This window comes from Musa acuminata, chromosome BXJ2-11, assembly GCF_036884655.1.
Source record: "Musa acuminata AAA Group cultivar baxijiao chromosome BXJ2-11, Cavendish_Baxijiao_AAA, whole genome shotgun sequence".
Taxonomy (NCBI): Eukaryota; Viridiplantae; Streptophyta; class Magnoliopsida; order Zingiberales; family Musaceae; genus Musa; species Musa acuminata.
The window spans coordinates 22,733,338-22,750,414 of NC_088348.1; the positions used below are offsets into that span (position 1 = coordinate 22,733,338).

At 39.2% G+C, this 17,077-nt stretch overlaps 2 protein-coding genes and 1 non-coding gene across 6 annotated transcripts; 1 reads left to right on the plus strand and 2 right to left on the minus strand.

Annotated features, from left to right (window-relative positions):
- The first annotated feature begins 5,641 nt into the window (after positions 1 to 5,641).
- On the plus strand, positions 5,642 to 14,649 carry LOC103971450 (peptide chain release factor APG3, chloroplastic). 4 transcript variants are annotated; one of them, XR_010492309.1, is made up of 17 exons: positions 5,642 to 5,835; positions 6,938 to 6,994; positions 7,269 to 7,349; positions 7,478 to 7,535; positions 7,616 to 7,719; positions 8,744 to 8,795; positions 9,622 to 9,671; positions 9,870 to 9,935; positions 10,005 to 10,169; positions 10,448 to 10,520; positions 10,670 to 10,802; positions 11,214 to 11,271; positions 11,657 to 11,719; positions 11,825 to 11,908; positions 12,869 to 12,952; positions 13,617 to 14,105; positions 14,197 to 14,649. XR_010492309.1 is itself a non-coding variant. In XM_065131552.1 (16 exons), exons 1-15 carry the CDS (start codon positions 5,671 to 5,673, stop codon positions 12,938 to 12,940), a joined length of 1,281 nt encoding a protein of 426 aa, XP_064987624.1. In that variant the 5' UTR covers positions 5,642 to 5,670; the 3' UTR covers positions 12,941 to 12,952; positions 13,617 to 14,649. The 4 variants fall into 4 exon arrangements, 3 of the variants coding, with proteins under 3 accessions (XP_064987624.1, XP_064987623.1, XP_009383746.2); XM_065131552.1 differs by having other exon boundaries at positions 13,617 to 14,649; XM_065131551.1 differs by lacking the exons at positions 13,617 to 14,105; positions 14,197 to 14,649 and having other exon boundaries at positions 12,869 to 13,164.
- A 620-nt stretch (positions 14,650 to 15,269) lies between these two features.
- On the minus strand, positions 15,270 to 15,340 carry TRNAG-CCC (transfer RNA glycine (anticodon CCC)). The gene has a single exon. It is a non-coding gene; the product is annotated as a tRNA-Gly (tRNA).
- A 314-nt stretch (positions 15,341 to 15,654) lies between these two features.
- On the minus strand, positions 15,655 to 16,791 carry LOC135627402 (ferritin-like catalase Nec2). The gene is made up of 3 exons (XM_065133491.1): positions 16,433 to 16,791; positions 16,135 to 16,360; positions 15,655 to 16,035 (listed from the first exon to the last, which is right to left on the minus strand). Exons 1-3 carry the CDS (start codon positions 16,771 to 16,773, stop codon positions 15,655 to 15,657), a joined length of 948 nt encoding a protein of 315 aa, XP_064989563.1. The 5' UTR covers positions 16,774 to 16,791.
- Positions 16,792 to 17,077: the final 286 nt, after the last annotated feature.

Below are 17,077 nucleotides of genomic sequence, written 5' to 3' on the forward strand. Positions count from 1 at the left end.
GCAGTGCTTGGACTTGGTTGGTGTTCATTGTTGGTGATTGCCCGTTGGGGCTTTTGTGAAGAAGGTGGAGCAAGTTTTGTTGGGACATGCCAAGGTGGAGATTTGTTAGTTTGGCAAGTCCCATAGTCCCACATCGGGAAAATCAGACTTGTTGTCACGTCTTGGAACTATAAATAAGGGTCTGAGCTTTGATGTTAGACACACCACAAGAAGTACAGCAGGCATCACAAGAAAACCTGCTTATGGTTTGAAGTCTTCTTGTTTAGGAAGCTGAAGGTGTTTTATGGCCTAGGAACATTTCCTAAGGCATTTGTAAGTGTCCCTCTTTTATAATAGTAATTTGCTCCTCTTTCTTCCGTGGATGTAGGTCAAAGTCATTTGACCGAACCACGTATATCTGGTGTTCTGGTGTTTTGTTTGTTCTTGTCGCTTTTATTATTTCCGCTTTATTGTCTTTGTTGTGTTGCCAAAATTACCCTTTGGTAAATATCCTGGGGCTAGCTCTAACAGGAAGGAAGAAGGGAAGGAGAGGAAGAAGAGAAGGGGAAGAAGGGGCTGCGGCTGCGGCGATGGCAGCTGTAGTTGGAAGAGAAGAAGGATAGGAAGATGAGCAAGGGAGGAAGAAGAGGTTGTGGCCGTGGTTGAGGCTGCGACTGCAGCAGTGCAACTGGGAAAGAAGAGAAGGAAAGGAAGAAGAAGAGAAAGGAAGAAGGGAAGGAGAGGAAGAAGAGAAGGGGAAGAAGGGGCTGCAACTATGGCGATGGCAGTTGTAGTTGGAAGAGAAGGAGAGGAAGATGAGTAGGGGAGGAAGAAGAGGCTGTGGCCGTGGCTGAGGCTGCGACTGCAGCAGTGCAGCTGGGAAAGAAGAGAAGGAAAGAAAGAAGAAGAGAAAGGAAAAGGGAAGAAGAGAGGAAGAGGAGAAGGGGAGGCAGCTGTGGCAGTGGCAGCTGCAGCTGGAAGAGAAGGAGAGGAAATAGAGCAGGGGAGAAAGAAGAGGCTGTAGTTGTGGTGGCTGCGGCCATGGCTGGGACTGCGACTGCGGCAGTTGCAGCTGGGAAAGAAAAGAAAGGAAAGGGGGAAAAAGGGGCTACAGACAGGATTGCGGCCGCAGCGGTAGCGACTGTGTATGCAGCAGCTGTGTCTACGAAAGAAGGGGAGGAAGAAGGTAGTGCGATGGAAGGGGCAATGACTATGGCAGTGGCAGCGGCGTGGTTGTGGCAGTTGAGTTTGGGAAAGAAAAAGAAGGAATGAGAGTAAGAGAGAGTAGGTGACTGTGCCTCGATATTCGGCTCGTGGTGTAGTTGCGAAGAAAGAAAGAAAACAAGTGCACAAAATGAAACAAGGAGGGGACGGAGGAAAAGTAGAAAAAGGATTCGAACGTGCACCTTCTTCGAATCTTTGGACCAAAACCTTCAAAAGGCAAGTTTCCCGATCGTTTCTCCTGTAATTGTTCTAATCTTTTCTATTGCAAGTGTTCTGATCCTTTATATTGCAAGCTTTCTAATCTTTTCTCTTGCAAGTGTTCCTATCCTTCCTATTGCAAGCTTTCTAATCTTTCCTATTGCAAGTGTCCTGATCTTTCCTTACTATAATTTTATCTCTACATTTGCTTTGAATATAAGGAACTTTGAATTGTTCTAGCCTTGCATTTGACTCTTGTTTAGACATAACGATTCGAATCTGTGCAACGTCTGAGATTCTGACCTTTTGATACTGAACTGCCTATAAGTCCTGTTGAAAACTTTGATTTATTCAAATCTTATTACATTGGAAACTAGACTCGTAGATCTTTCCTTTGATACCTGGATTAAAAGATTTAGAGTCCAAATGTCTGCTCAGTTATCTATTGAATCCGACCCTTTGGATTATGCTAAGTAATGATTTTGTTTTCTGACCTTTGGTTACTAAATCAATTATAACCCTTTGTTGGAAACTTCGATTTATACGAGACTTGTTTTATCTGAAAATAAATTAAAATATCTTTCCAATGATATATTTCTGAGTAAATTGGAGCACAATTGATAGTTTGAATTATTTGTTCAATGTGCCTCTTGAATTCTGCCAGAAATCGAGCTTTGGTCGATTTCACATATTCTGGTTTCATTCCCTTGGAAATTGATTTGTATCTTATTGACTCATAAAGGCACATGTATATTTCGTTATTCCACATGTGCTTCCGATATGTCCCAATTTATTGTTCACAATACCCTTTTGTACTCTGGTGTTTGTGGGATTATTTGGACCCTTGCCAGAAATGGTAAAGGGTATGTGCTTAGAGCCCGCGATGCTCTAGATTATGTTTGGTGGTCATTCAGAAATGGATGGACCATATTATGTTTGGAATCACACTTCACCATCTATCTGTTTGATATGAAATTCAGAGCCGACCTAGCACTTGGGTAGGGTGAGAGGGCTCGAGTAAGAAAGGGCTACCCGTGGATGGAGTCGAGAACTCATCACGGCGTGGAGCCACCACTGAGTTAAACCTCACATGCACTATGCTAGGGTACGACGTCTGAGCTTCTGTTTCGTATTCGTTCTTTGATATGCTCCGAAATGATTCATCTGTTATTGTTATGTTTCGAAATGTTCCATACGCCGTTGATATGCTCCGGAACATTTCATACGCCTTCGATGATCTCTGAAACGTTTCATTTGTTATTGATATGCTCCGAAACATTTCATTCATTGTTAATATGCTCCGAAATGTTTCATCTATTATTGGCATGCTTCGAAATGTTCCATATGTCGTTGATATGCTCCGGAACATTTCCTATGCTATTGATATGCTTCAATTACTCTATGCTTCGGAACATCTCGTACGTTATTGATATGCTCCAATTACTCTATGCTCCATTGGTTATGAACCAAATATGTTTTGAATGACATGACACATTTGATTTGTATCTAATGAGATGGTATCCTTGAGAATTCTTGTATTCTGCCTTGCATTATGATATCTTACTTGTTTGAAACCATTCCTTTTATTCTGAATATGCTTTGTCACTTGCTGAGATGTTTTTAGCTCACTCCGTTGTTATATAAATCTTTCAGGTCAGCTTGTCACTCTTTGAGATGTTTGAATTGGGCTGAGGCAGTGGAGAGCTATTCAGAATTATGGGCAAGTCTTGTTGGTTATTATGTTATTGTTGTATAAGCATATTTTGTATGTAATGAAATGTTGTCGATGAACTGAAATAGATATACTGTGTAAAAGTGTTAGAAGATCTCTCTTATTTGGAATTTCAGAATGTTAAGTCTAGTTTATGATGATCTGAACTTGTGGTAAATGGTTGGAGTTATGATTGTATAAATTATTTAGCTTGTGGATTTATAAATGTTGTTCATGTTTGTCAAGTTGGCTTGGGTTGCCATAAATGTGAATTATCGAGTGATGTGATATATGATTATAAACTGTACAGGTTTTATAGATGTGAATTTGATAGAATGTTTTTCAGTGTCCTCAAATGTGTGTTTGGATCTTGGATGGATTCGTGATGAAAATTTTTAATATTATGGATATTTGAGGGGCGTGATTGGGCTAGAAGGATTGAGCATTATGTCAAAAAGATTAGATGTTGTGGGAGGTCAACATGCCGATGGATTGAATAATACACCGATCAATATGTCGGAGGTTTGGACAAAGTATTGGATGAACAAATGACATATCGAATAACATAGTTTTTATTATTATAATTGTTTAAGTGTCTAATTGAGTTAGTTTTGAAGCGTAACCATGCCAATTTGATTAGGAGCCCATTGAGCCTATACCAAAGCTGAATTGAGTATGTTGAAATGCTAATTTAATAACCTAAAGTTGGGCTGAGCAGTGGTACCGCCCAAGCAAACAATGGTACTGCTAAAGCACGGGTTCCCATGCTGTCAGGTGGTGGTATTGCTAGATTGTCAAGCGGTAGTATCATCCAAAAAGGTGGTGGTACCATTAGAGTTCTAGTTCCCAAACTCTATCCGGCAGTAGTACCGCCAGTACCCTAAAAACCTAAGGATTTATAGTTTTGACTCTATTTTTGAAGTTATTTGAGACCTATAAATATCTCACTCATACTTGCTTGAAAGAGCACGAAAACTTATGATTTTAACTGTGTAAACTCTCTAAAAATGTTGAATATTTTTCTTCTTGAGTTTAGAAGTCATTCTAAGGGAGACATGAGGTTTTCTTGTAAAAGAGAGGTATAAAGGTTCTCTTTTAAGTATGTGAAAATGAGAAAGAGTTGCAATAAGAGTAGTTGATCTTCTCCCATTGAAAAGAATATCAGTAGTAAAAGTCAATGACCTTGAGGGAGGAGGAATCGAGTGTCGATGTAGGTTGAGACGATCGAACTACTATAAATTTGGTTTGTATTTCTCTTTATGTTTTTTTCTTTCTATTATTAACTGATTTAGTTGCCCACAACCCTTACTCTCATTTCAAGTTAAATACAATTTCAATACATATTTTTCGATCAAACTTTCAAATCAAAACTTTATCTCGAAAGTACTAATTCACCTACCCTTAGTGTCTTTACGATCCGAACATCCTCGACTACTAATTATGTCCTTATTTTTCATAACTTTTCAATTATCATTACTTCATACAATTCATTTCATCCTCCATTTTTCTATTTGATTATTTATCTTTTTTTTATTATTTTATATCATAAACAATAAAATATGCTCAGATGATTACGAAGAGAATAATAATAATAATAAGGAGAAGAAAAGTGATTCTATGAGGGGCGATGAAATTTTTTATTAGAATTAAGTGATAAGTTAAAGAATATTTATGTCCATTTACATAGGGATATTTTAAAAATATTAAAAATTCTTAAAATAAGATTACAAATAAAAAAAGAGATTTATATTTGCAACATAATTTTACTATTTATAACTCCATTTTAAAATTTTTAATAGTTTTCTAAAAATATAAATAGACATAAATACCCTTATCATATATATATATATATATATATATATATATATATATATATTATCCTTGCGAGTGTTAAGGGTAGTTAGCAACGAGTGATGAATATCTTCTTCTATGCCCTCGAGTAGCGAGCGACATCCCGGATTTCAATAAATGAAATAAGAAATCGTGAGAATAAGGATTCCAGCGAATGAAATAAGAAACCGTGAGAATAAGGTTATGATTGAGAATTGAGAAATTATAAATAATAAAATTATATTTTATTATTTTTTAAAAGTATGATCCATAGTAAAAAATTGTTAATAGCAAAATGGGATTGCCGTTCATTAAAAAAAAAAAAAAGAACAAGTTGCCAATAAGGGGCCTGAAATGTTGACTCTGTCCGCTTTGACCCCTTATTTTAACTACGACCACCAATTTTGACTATCTAGTGATGGACGACGGTAGGGTACTTGCTGAGTCAGCCCGCACATTTTTCATGGCTCATGTGGTCTGCCATGGGACCCTCGTAAACTTGTCCACTTAACCCCGGTGTTGACGACAACCGCGCTTCATTGATGCAGTCGATGTTACAGAGGGGCTGAACAAACCTTTACAATTATCACGGTTGAGGCGGTCATTCGCGGACCTGTGGTGTTGTGATGGGCCCGAAATGGGCCTTCGCACAATTATCTGCTTGCTTCCGTGTTTAAATTCGATCCCTTCGGTCCGAAACCCTCCTCGTTGCGTCCTATCCGAGAGCGATGGAGAGCCTGTTCACCAGCTTCCTGCCTCACGCTCCGGCCATCTCGATGAATCACGGAGCTTCGCGCTCGGATCTCTTCGGCGGCAGGAGGAGGGGGAGGAAGGAAGCGCTGATTAGTATGCCTCGGAGGAGAGCCGCACCCCCTGGCATCGTTTGCATGGCCGTAATTTCTCTATCCGAAACCTTCTATCATGTCTTTCGATTTATTATCATCGGATACTAGACAGCTGTGATCTTGACTTAGTTTTCTGAAGAATTTCTCATGCTCGACTGCATTCTTTCTATTTCAGTTGGTACTTTCCAGGTTTTATTATGGTGCTTTCATGCTATAGTTGTCACTTATGATGTCCTTTTTTTTGGTTGATTGGATGAAGATTTAACTTTTTCCCAAGTTGACCTGAATAATAATTTTAAAGCATCTTTTGTCAGATGCGAATTGTATGTGGAAGAAGGTCACTAAATGGTAAAGCCACATTATTGTAACTAAAATTACCTGGATGTTGGATTTCTTGTGATGTTTCCTTAATAGGTTAATGACAATAGAAATATACTCAAAGGATCTGATCATAGATTATAATGGCGTATCAAAGTTCTTCAGACCAGCGAACCTTCTCAGTGATACGTAGCATCATCCTGCATATCAGCGGTAGTTACTGTCCTGACGTATTACATAAACTCTGCATTGATTGTCTGGGGTATTTTGTTGGCTTAATAATGTGATTAGGAAAAAAATATAATTGTGCTTGCATGATCTGTTTTCCTGAGTCATGGAATTGTGAAAGCCTTTTTGCCAATAATGATGAAAGGAGGTTTAGAATTTGTCAAGGTATAATAAGTACCTAGAAGATAAGCAGGCACAAATTTACCAACAAGTGATTCTGGCCTAGAAGTGAAGAAAGAGTTCACAGATTTCTTGGAGTCAGTGCTACCAAACCAGTGGGCTGAGACTTACGTTTAACAGATTCTTACTTCTTCCCTATTCATGCATTGAGCATTTCAAGTTGCCTAAAAAGTCTCTATGTTACATATTCATAATGTTTATTATATTTATTCTACTTTGCCAGTGCATAATATCACTCGTTTCTGACATATATTTCACTGATCATTATCAAATTTTGTAGCATGCTTAATTTACATGAAATTTTCAAGTATTATGCACCTCCCTTAATTATATTCATGTTGGTCTTGGCTTCGTACATGTACTTTTTCACTATAGTTGCTTCTTTTACCTGATTTATTCAAACTGAATAGATGTGCTATTACAGGAACCATATCTGATATCAAAGTTGGATTCTGCTGAAAGAACTTGGAAAGAATTGTCGGTATGCTTGTGCTCATTATATGCAAATAGTTGCATACAACTTAGCACGTGCATTTGAAATGACTATTTTTAAGTCCTTTATGGTATTTGTAGTTAGTAATTGATGTATTTAATGTTTAATCATTTTGTTTATGTAAGAGATTCTACAAATGGATAAAAAGTGCAATAAGTCAAAGCGTTCTAACACCATTCTGAATTATGAAATTGCACCAATCTCTCTTCTTGATTAAAAATATAGTTCCTTTTTAAGAAGTCTAGTACTGTTGTCACTGTAGGTCAAGCTTGCAGATCCTGATATTGTTTCAAATCCTACTGAGTATCAGAAGCTTGCACAATCTGTGGCAGAACTTGATGAGGTACTGGAGTTTCATGTGATGGCCTTTTTTATTTTCTATTGTGGCCTATCAGGACACATTAAATCAATGAAAAAAGTTAAGTGTTCAATTATTATCACAAAAAATATTTCTGTGCTCCGAAAAATCAGGTAGTAATGAACTACAGGAAGTTCAAGGAATGTGAGAGACAAATAGAAGAAACGAAAGGTTTGCACTTCTGGATCATGTTTACAAATTGCCTTACAATTTGAGATATCTGATTAAGGCCTATATTTGTCTGACAATAGCTTTAGCAAAAGAGGATGGGAGCGACCCAGATATGGCTGAATTGGTATCTCTCGAGCTGGAGATGTTATTCGAACAGCTTAAAGATCTTGAGGATAAGTTGAAGGTCTTGACCTAAGCCATTGTTCTTTAAACTAAGACCTTTGCTTAATTATGTTTTATGTAACTCATATACTTTATTAATGATAAAGTGATATATCTGGGGTTAGATTATCCTCTACACTTAGCAAACAGATGTTTGTCCTATCATCTTAACTATTATAGTGTGAGAGAATTATGGTGAGGGCCCTGCAGGCATAGAGTGCATTATTTTCAACACCAAAATGTTGATCTATCAATAACCTTTGAGTGTGTCTTTACTTAATAGCTACATGGCGCAAAGCTCTAGTTTGTTATAACACGAGGTAGCTAACATAAAATAATTGCATGCCTTATATGCTCTCCTTAGGTACTATACCTAAAGGATAAAGCTTCAACAGAGCTTTGATGAAAAGCTATTTAGGGCCCAATCCATGTACCATTCTGCAACATCTTTTTTTTAATCTGTAAATTCTAGGTTTGTTGCAGCTTTCATTTGTCTTCTGCGCATGACCTTTATGAGCTGTTGTGATTTTATTGTGGATGATCATGGTCCAAAAAAGTAATTTCACAAAATGTATTCAAAACTGATAGTTTCTTTTAATACATTTCACCTTGTTAATGACATATCACAGGACATTTCACAGACATTGAGTTGTCACAACCAGAAAGTCCACTAAAATTTGAAATTCCATTCATTTGTGTTTTGCTAACCATGGAGTATGATATTTTACCATTCCCCTTCTAGAATCTGCTTCATTATATCTCTAGATTTCACTATGCTTTTCTATTTGCTCCATTTTCACCATGTATAAGAATTTCTTGGTATTAACTAGTTCATGTTTTCTATAAGTTAATATTTCTTAATCTTCTCATGAGTCATGCTCACATTGTTACCACATTGTCCTTTTTGTTTGATAAAAATTGTTGCCAAATAAAAAAGTGCTGTTTTATTCAGTTATGGTAGTAGGATGGAATGTGGAGAGAATTCCGATTTCTGGTTGTACATCCAAAACAAATCTTCACATTAACTTTCAAAATTTTGTCTGCAGATGCTATTGCTTCCTACTGATCCTATGGATGCCCGCAATATCTTACTTGAAGGTAATTGATAATCTTTTATTTTGAGGATTATTAGAACCTCAAGTGATCTATACTTTATATTCTTACCTTTTACAATGAGGATATGCTATATGGTGATCTACATCACCAATAACACAAACATTCTTATAATAAACATGCATTTGTTAAAATAGATTCTATCAGCATAGATTTTGAAACTTCAAATTATCCCTTCTAATCTACTAAATTCCTTTAGTTAATGACTATTTTCATCTTATAAATGGATTCAGTCAATGTTGTATAAGTGTTCCTTATCCAGAATCCAATCATTGAGCTTCCATCAAAATGTCTTCTCAAGTCAATCTGCTTAGTTTTCAGTAGCAATCTCATGTTCATCATGCTGCCTTTTATCTTTTATTCTTAATAATGAATGAGTATATGGTGGCACATATTGCTATGTGGTACTATTTGTACCTCACTGTTACTTTTAGCTGTTAGTAACTTTTTTTTTGCAAGTCATTTGGAAGCTGGATTCTTGAATCCTGAACATACCTGCCAGACTTTTTTTTTTTTTTTTTCCATAACTTGACTAATTTTAAGATGCAATGGATAGGTATGAATGGAAGTGGGGAGTATTCTTCATCCTTGGGTATCATACAAGGAGGCCCTCGTAGCTAATAAACCCACATATCATCTTCTTTTTTGTCAATGAATTTCTTATCACTGGACATGTTCTCATTATATCATGGATGGATTATGGGGTCCAAATGTTAAGTGAATCATTCTCGTATCATCATCATTTTTTCTAGTTTTTGCCAAAGAAAGGCTCTTGAAGGACTATACTCATGTTTTATTGCTTCTTTTGCAGTAAGAGCAGGTACTGGTGGTGATGAGGCAGGAATATGGGCTGGTGATCTTGTAGGTAGATGAAACATTCATAATCATTAAGTATAGTTTTGCAAAGATGCATTTTCTGAAAGCTTTGTTTAACTGATAAACAGTTAGAAGTACTAGTTATTATCAACCTTTATAGTACTTAAGATGGTAACATATTGGTTAACATACTTGCTGTTTCACAGAAGCTTCTTGTTTTAAATAATATTGATCATGCTTCAGGTACGCATGTATCAGAAATATAGCGAGCGAAATTCTTGGAAGTATGCAACAATTTCTAGTTCTGAGGTATGTCTTTGACTAGCTTATATAAGCCCATGATGCTTAGCCAAATTTAAAATAGAGAGCTTGTCTCAGGCTGAAAAAGGTGGATACAAGACTTTTGTGATGGAAGTTAAAGGAAAACGAGTTTTTAGTAAGTTAAAGTATGAGTCAGGTGTTCACCGTGTTCAACGTGTACCTCAGACTGAAGCTCAAGGACGTGTGCATACATCAACCGCAACTGTTGCAATAATGCCAGAGGTGCTAGTTTGATCACACACATAAAAAAGGTTCTTTTTTTGTATAATTAGTTATTACCCATAATACCATAAATTGTTGATATTGTTATGACTTCTCACCACAGACTTCTTGTGCAGAAAGAACAAAACCTAGTCATTGCATATGCTAATATATGTAGACAAGATTCTAGCAGATGATTTGGTTTATTTGGGAAGTTTTTGATAGTTTACCTATAACGAAGACATTTTTTAAGCAAGCCTTTCTTTTATAGTTTGATATACATACATATACATACTCAGGCTGATGAAGTTGAAGTGGTGATTGATCCAAAAGACATTGAACTGACAACAGCAAGATCTGGCGGTGCTGGAGGTAAAAAATCACGTTGCTGAAACCCTTCTCTAGACAGAGCAGGGCTTGTCTCAGTATATTCCTTTTTTTTCTTTCACAATATCATGTAGCTGCCACGGGCTACGTTTGCTAGTATGATAATAAATTTTTTATGATCTTCATGGATGCAGGGCAGAACGTAAACAAAGTGGAAACAGCTGTTGACCTTTTCCATAAACCAACAGGAATACGGATCTTCTGTACCGAAGAAAGAACCCAGCTTCGCAACAAAGACCGTGCTTTTCAATTACTAAGAGCGAAGCTGTGAGTTCGTCTGCTGATAGAGTGATACTATTTGAACACAGCTGATAGATTATTTGCAGTTCGTCTGCTGAAGTGGTTCTATCCGAACATGATTTCAATATATATGTTTTTTAAAGTAATTTCAATATATTATTAATATAAAGTGATACTTATAACTTATTTGCTACTATAACCAAGATATTATAGGAGTGAGTGGATGCAAAAGAAAACATGATAAAAAACGGTGGAGAAAGACAATAATCAATGGATTAACTTTTAATTAAACTTAAATAGAGCTAAATGCTGCGAAAAGTAATCTTTGTAGTTGATCCCTGATGGCTGGGAATAAAGGTTGTGTTGCTATTGTTATAGAAATATCTCATTTTTGTATTATGTACACTAAGTTTCTCATTGCCTCAATATATATTGCAGTTACGAGATTAAAGTGAGGGAGCAGCAAGAATCATTAAGGAACCAGAGGAAATCACAGGTTTGCAAGAAGAACTTCTAAGAAATATAATGGCATTGCATGTTTTCTTGTGGAACAACAAGTTTTTTGTTTATGTATGTGAAATCACAAATCATAACTCATCATTCATATCAATTACTTAAGGTCATAATCTCTTCACACCTTAGATCATGCCACCATATTTCTGCTTATGATTAAATTGAACCTCATTTTTTCCTGAGATTGCCAACTGAACTACCATATAGGAGAAATATTTAGACTGCTGTGCTGGGACATCTTAAATAGTTGGACTGAATGAGGTTGCTTTCATCTACTTGATGTTGGAGTTTTTCTTGGCCTGGATAGTGTTATGTGAATCCCCATGATGAGTTTATTGTCGGATGCATGCTTAAATGATTGTCTCAAGTCTCAACAATTGCAGATAGGCACTGGTGCCCGTGCAGAGAAAATAAGGACATACAATTACAAGGTAAATGACCAAAATCTGGTACCCACCAGACTGATTAGTCCAACCAAAGACATTTTAAGTTCAGAGACTGGATTTTGCATAATGGACATTTACGTTTCTCTATAGGATAACAGAGTAACCGACCATCGCTTGAAGATGAATTTTGAGCTCACATCCTTCCTCTCTGGAGATATTGAGGCAGCTATTCAGGTTTGAGTTGGTGTTAATAAATCTTTAAGTGTATTTCATTCGCTTATATTACATCAGCTGTTTCTTAATGTTAGATTTTGAAATAATTTCTCAGGTGATAAAAGTTTTAATTGCTGCACCATAATTTACCGATCATCTATCCACATTTACAGTAAGAAGTTGAAAAGTCCATACAAAGTCTTTTTAAATCGATTGTGTGCATCTTTTCATATTATGTCCAATCTCTGCACCTTCATGTCTGGACATCTATATGGCAGCATAATTTCTGGGCCCTCTTTGTCCTTACTGCCTTAAGTACATTGTATTATTTGAGGAGGTGAGGAGGCTATGATCTCTAGCAAGAAGAATAAGCATCTATGATCATTTAGCATATGATCTAAAATTTCCATTGTTTCACCAAAGCTCTTAGGCAGCCGCTTCCTCTTGCACGTTTGTTTTTAATCAATATTTTGATGAGATATTGGTCCTCAAGTTGCAGAAACCAAGATGGAGATTGAGTGGATTAACCCTGTTGTACCATGCTTTATACTTTTATAATCTTGACAATCCAAGTTCAACTTGACTTCCATGCTATTGCTTGTCAGTGCCATCGACACCACTGGCTTTGGTAAAATGCTGTTTGCCGTCATTTTCTAAAATTATTTTTAACCATGCAAAAAAGAACTGGTGCCTGCTGCAGCTTTATTTTCTCCATGTAAGAGGTTCCATTGCAGATCTCTGCTTGATATATCATATTGAGTTTGATTCTGGGGTTGTCACATAATCTGCTTGATATGTGGTCGTAGCAAGCCTTGGCTTTTATGACTTCAGAATGGACTTCATTTTGTATATATTTCTTTAATGAACAATGCCTAATTTATTTATAGAACACAATTTGTTTGTGGCTTTTGGTGCACTTTTTTGTTTTACTTTTTGCTTTGTGTTGCCTATTGATCTTCAAAAACAAAATACTTTTTGCAGGCATGTGCAACCTTGGAGCAAAAGGAACTGTTGGAGGAGCTGGCTCAGACTTCTGGTGCATCCAAAGCTTGATCGATCAACCGGGTATGTTTATTACAATCAAATTTTGAAGTCTGAATTAGACCTTTTGGTCTTCTCATGTGAACCTCTTATAGGAAATGATGATGATGCATTTACCGAAATATCATCTATTCATATCATTTTGTATAATGATGCATTAATCAATCCGAATACATTTATTACTTTCGTTAATCACATAATTTAATAGCGACAGATGGTACAATCTCGATTGATGATCATGGTTTCTACCCATCACTGTGAATTCATGATCAAGACCCCAATATATTTGATCCCTCCGAATTGAAGTCTCATTACATTCTTGTAAAACCTAAAACACTTTCATATGCCCTTGCAATTAGTTGAAGGTTTAATTGACATACCAAATTATGGAGGAAAAGTGTATACAGCTCGTTACGCTCTCCTCCTCATTATAAACTGTACTAGGTATGGTCATAATTAATCAAAGTAATAGTAGTACTTTGTTGACTTCGTTAAACCTACTCGTAAGACCCAACTCAAGTCATTGATTGATGGTTATGTTTAGGAGTTTTCTATATGAGGTGATGAGCAGTTGCTTACCCAATTCAAAACTACTAACATTCCTTTTGACATCTCCTTTATGATTGACTTCGATCAACGCTTAATGTTGGGCAAAGTATGCGAATTATTCGACCATGGGTTCGTATAGGGAAACTAGTGGTAGATGCCACGAGATGCGCGTGGACAGACCTTCCAAGCACCCAAGAGAAGAGGCATTTATTGGCTCTCCGGTCGACCACCGACGGGCGATGGAGTCAATCGTCTGTGATAGAAAGAAAGATTAAGAAAAGACCAGAGTAATTATAATGTGGAAACAACCAGCGTGCCGTCTCCCTTCTTCTACAAATACGTGATGCCTATCCCAGGCTTTCTCGTAAGAGGGAAAGTAAGAAGAGATCATGGCGGTGAAGGTGTAAGGGCCAGCGATATCGGCGGCTACGGCGTGCGTGCTCCTGTGCTTGGAGGAGATGGGGGCGGAGTACCAGCTGGTGTGCCCGTGGACTTGTTTCACTCGCGAGCAAAAGTCCCCTCACCACCTTGCCGGAAACGTAAGCGAAACCAAACCTCCCCCCGCGTGATTCTTGCAGCCCTTTGGCCTCGTGCCGGTCTTGGAGGACGGAGACCTTTTGCTTTTTTGGTGAGTGGCATAAGAGACAGCGGAAGATGTACTTTTAGACATATATGCCCTTGATTTGCTAATGCTTTTCGAGGAAAAATCTTGAACTCAGAATCAAGAGCTATCTCGAGGTACGTGCAGCGCAAGTACAAATCGTCAGGGCCGGACCTGCCGAGGGAGGGCAGCTTGGAGGAGTCGGCAATGGTGGACTTGTGGTTGGAAGTGGAGGCTCAGCAATATGAGAAAGGCATCTTGCCTATCTTCTTTCAGATCATGGTGGTCCCTGTCCTCTACGGCGATGTCCCGGACGAGAAGGTGGTGGCGGAGGGCGTGGAGAAGCTCGTCAAGGTGCTCGACGTATACGAGGCCCGGTTGTCCCAGTCCGAGCACTTGGCCGGGGATTTGTGTCCAAGCTTTGCAGGTTGGTCTTTTGACAGAGATTGCAGAAAATTAATTGAAGGGACAGAGACTGTCAGGTAGCAAGATGAGCGGATTGACCTGAACTCAATCTCATTTGTGTTGCACTTGGTGATCAGATCATTCAATAAATTGATGAATTACAATATGTAGCAAGGAGATGGTACAGTCACGAATGATGATTATAGTTTCTACGCATGATGGAGAATGCATGATCAACACCACGAGAATATGAAGCGAGAATCTTCATCTGCATCTGGCGGAGATCGACGCAGAACTTAAGGGCTTCGTTCATGGCTTTCTGAGCACCGGCGAGAGCTTCTTCCATCTCCCGACGGCACAGGTAGTGCGAGTTGATCTGGAAGAGGATCCTGTCATGCCTTTCTTGGAACCTTATCGTCGTCTTCTCGGCTTGCTCGAGAGCCTCGCTGATGAGCCGTAGCTTCTCCTCCATGATCTGCCGCCTGTGCCATTTCTTCATTTCCAGCAAGGTGAACAGACCCAAGGAGGAGAGGCCTAAAAGGAAGGAAAGAGTTTGAGCCCACCGCATGGAGTAGTACTGTGGCAGGAAATTAGCAGATGCAATAAGGTAAGCATGCGGGAGTTGTTCCTTCCTTGCTTTGTGGTGAAGATATCTACCAAAGACGAAAAATGAAGCAGCAAACACGGCACGGACAACAGGAACAAGTATCCTTTTCTTCCCCGTAGGGTTAGGAAGGAGAAGTTGCCGATCCTTTACACATATATAGCCGGTGGAAGAAAAAAAAATGCGCATCCGGGGAATCGAACCCCGGTCAGTACCGTGGGAGGGTACTATGATACCACTACACCAGATGCGCTTGTGTGCAAGTTGGATCTAGAAAACTATATAATTTTAATATGTTCCTAAAGTAACTTCTTTGCATTCATTTCATCATGCCACCAAATTACTATGCGCTGTTCAGTGTCTTGGACTATTCAAATCTGTATTTCGAAGATTTGGAATAAGAGGCCAAATTAACTGAAGCAGTATCGCATGCACTTGTCCGTTGCCGGTTGCGTAGTCCACTGTTGTACAAGTAAGCATAACTGGCACTTGCAAAATGGATCTTCGACTGCCGTATTTTTATTGTCATTTATATGGCATAGCCACTGTCAATTACATACATTTAATCTAAGCAAATTTAAGAAGACCTCTGGCAATGGCGCCATCACCACCCTTCGGCAAGAAGCCTCCAGGCGTACCCTCATCGCCGGTGCCATAAACGATCCGAAGGATCTCCGCCGGTGTCCTCTTGTAAGCGACCGAGTTGGCGTTGGCCGATAGTACGTTGCTGTTGGTCTTGTTCTCGGCTCCCCAGCCGACGGGGACGAGAAGGCCTTCGTCTTTGACACCACAAGAAGCCAGCTTGTTCCTTAGCTCTGACACCTTCGTGGTGAACTCTGCCACTGTTAGGTTCTTGTAAGGTTGGACGACCTCATTCGCTCGCTCGTACAGTAGGGTTCTTATAACTGCATCTTGCCCAGACTCAACTGCCAACAGTCCCGCAAGAAGCTGCACCAAGTAGACAGTACATCGGATACGGTTAGTTTTCTGCATCCGCTGTGTAGCTACACATACAAGAGACGGAGATTAGTTGAAGGGGTATTTTACTCTCTTGGAGAGATAACCGTTGATGTTGGGGTTGGCGCCCACGTAGCCAACGAGCCCAACGTAGGGGATTACGTACGAGGCCAACAGGTAGTTGACGCTGTTGAGGTAGGGGTCGAAGGGAGGGTCGAGATGGAATCCAAAAGCGTCATCAAATATCTTGGCGAAGTGCTTGCCGCTGAGATCGATCACTGGCCTGGGGAAGCCACCCACTAACGATTTGATGGCCCTGAGAAGCGAGAACAGAATCATCGTAATGAAACACAGCAAGTACGACATATATGTATCATGCGTTACCTACCTGAGATGACCGACTTCCTGATATCCAAACTCAGCCATGATGGCGCTGGTAACGTTATCGAGATTAGCCTTGGTGACGCCGATGGGCGGAGGTCCGCCCATGACGAGCTCAGGAGCGACGGCGTCGAGGCCGTAGCCGAGCGCGCCGTACAAGAACCAGTCGGCCTCCATGTGTTCCAGGTTAAGCGCGAACTGCAGCAGGTCGATGTCGGTAGGGAAGATGGGGATGTTGATCAGCGGCGTCGGCACGGAGCATTTGGAAGCGGCATGTGAGAGGCCGACCAGCCCAAAAGAGATGAGGAATAGAAAGGAGAGAGAGAGCACAGACGCGGATGCTGACATGGCGGGTGTCACGGTAGTGCTGTGTGCTGGCTGCTGCTGAGGGACCGTGGGTTGTTTGCTCCTCCATTTATAGAGCGCTAATGGAGGATTGGCGTTACGTCGATTGATCGGACGCAATGGTCATTCCCTATTACGACACACAGTGTGAAGGGAATATATAGATTTTTGCTTAGGAAAGAAATTGTTTGGACATATTACGATCTTCATAGGAGGAGGAGATGTGGCAAGTTACTGCTTATAACCCCAAATTATCTCGTTCATACATCATTCTGGATAACACTCATATCTTCGGTATAATTTTAGA

What these genes read in the sequence shown, in the direction of transcription:
- LOC103971450 (XM_065131552.1), top strand. Translation starts at nt 5,671, where the DNA reads ATGGAGAGCCTGTTCACCAGCTTCCTGCCTCACGCTCCGGCCATCTCG. An exon ending in CAACAATTTCTAGTTCTGAG is followed by an intron (nt 9,936 to 10,004) that starts GTATGTCTTTGA and finishes AGCTTGTCTCAG; the next exon opens with GCTGAAAAAGGTGGATACAA. An exon ending in ATATTGAGGCAGCTATTCAG is followed by an intron (nt 11,909 to 12,868) that starts GTTTGAGTTGGT and finishes TACTTTTTGCAG; the next exon opens with GCATGTGCAACCTTGGAGCA.
- LOC135627402 (XM_065133491.1), bottom strand. Translation starts at nt 16,773, where the DNA reads ATGTCAGCATCCGCGTCTGTGCTCTCTCTCTCCTTTCTATTCCTCATC. An exon ending in CAGGAAGTCGGTCATCTCAG is followed by an intron (nt 16,361 to 16,432) that starts GTAGGTAACGCA and finishes CTCGCTTCTCAG; the next exon opens with GGCCATCAAATCGTTAGTGG. An exon ending in ACGGTTATCTCTCCAAGAGA is followed by an intron (nt 16,036 to 16,134) that starts GTAAAATACCCC and finishes TACTTGGTGCAG; the next exon opens with CTTCTTGCGGGACTGTTGGC.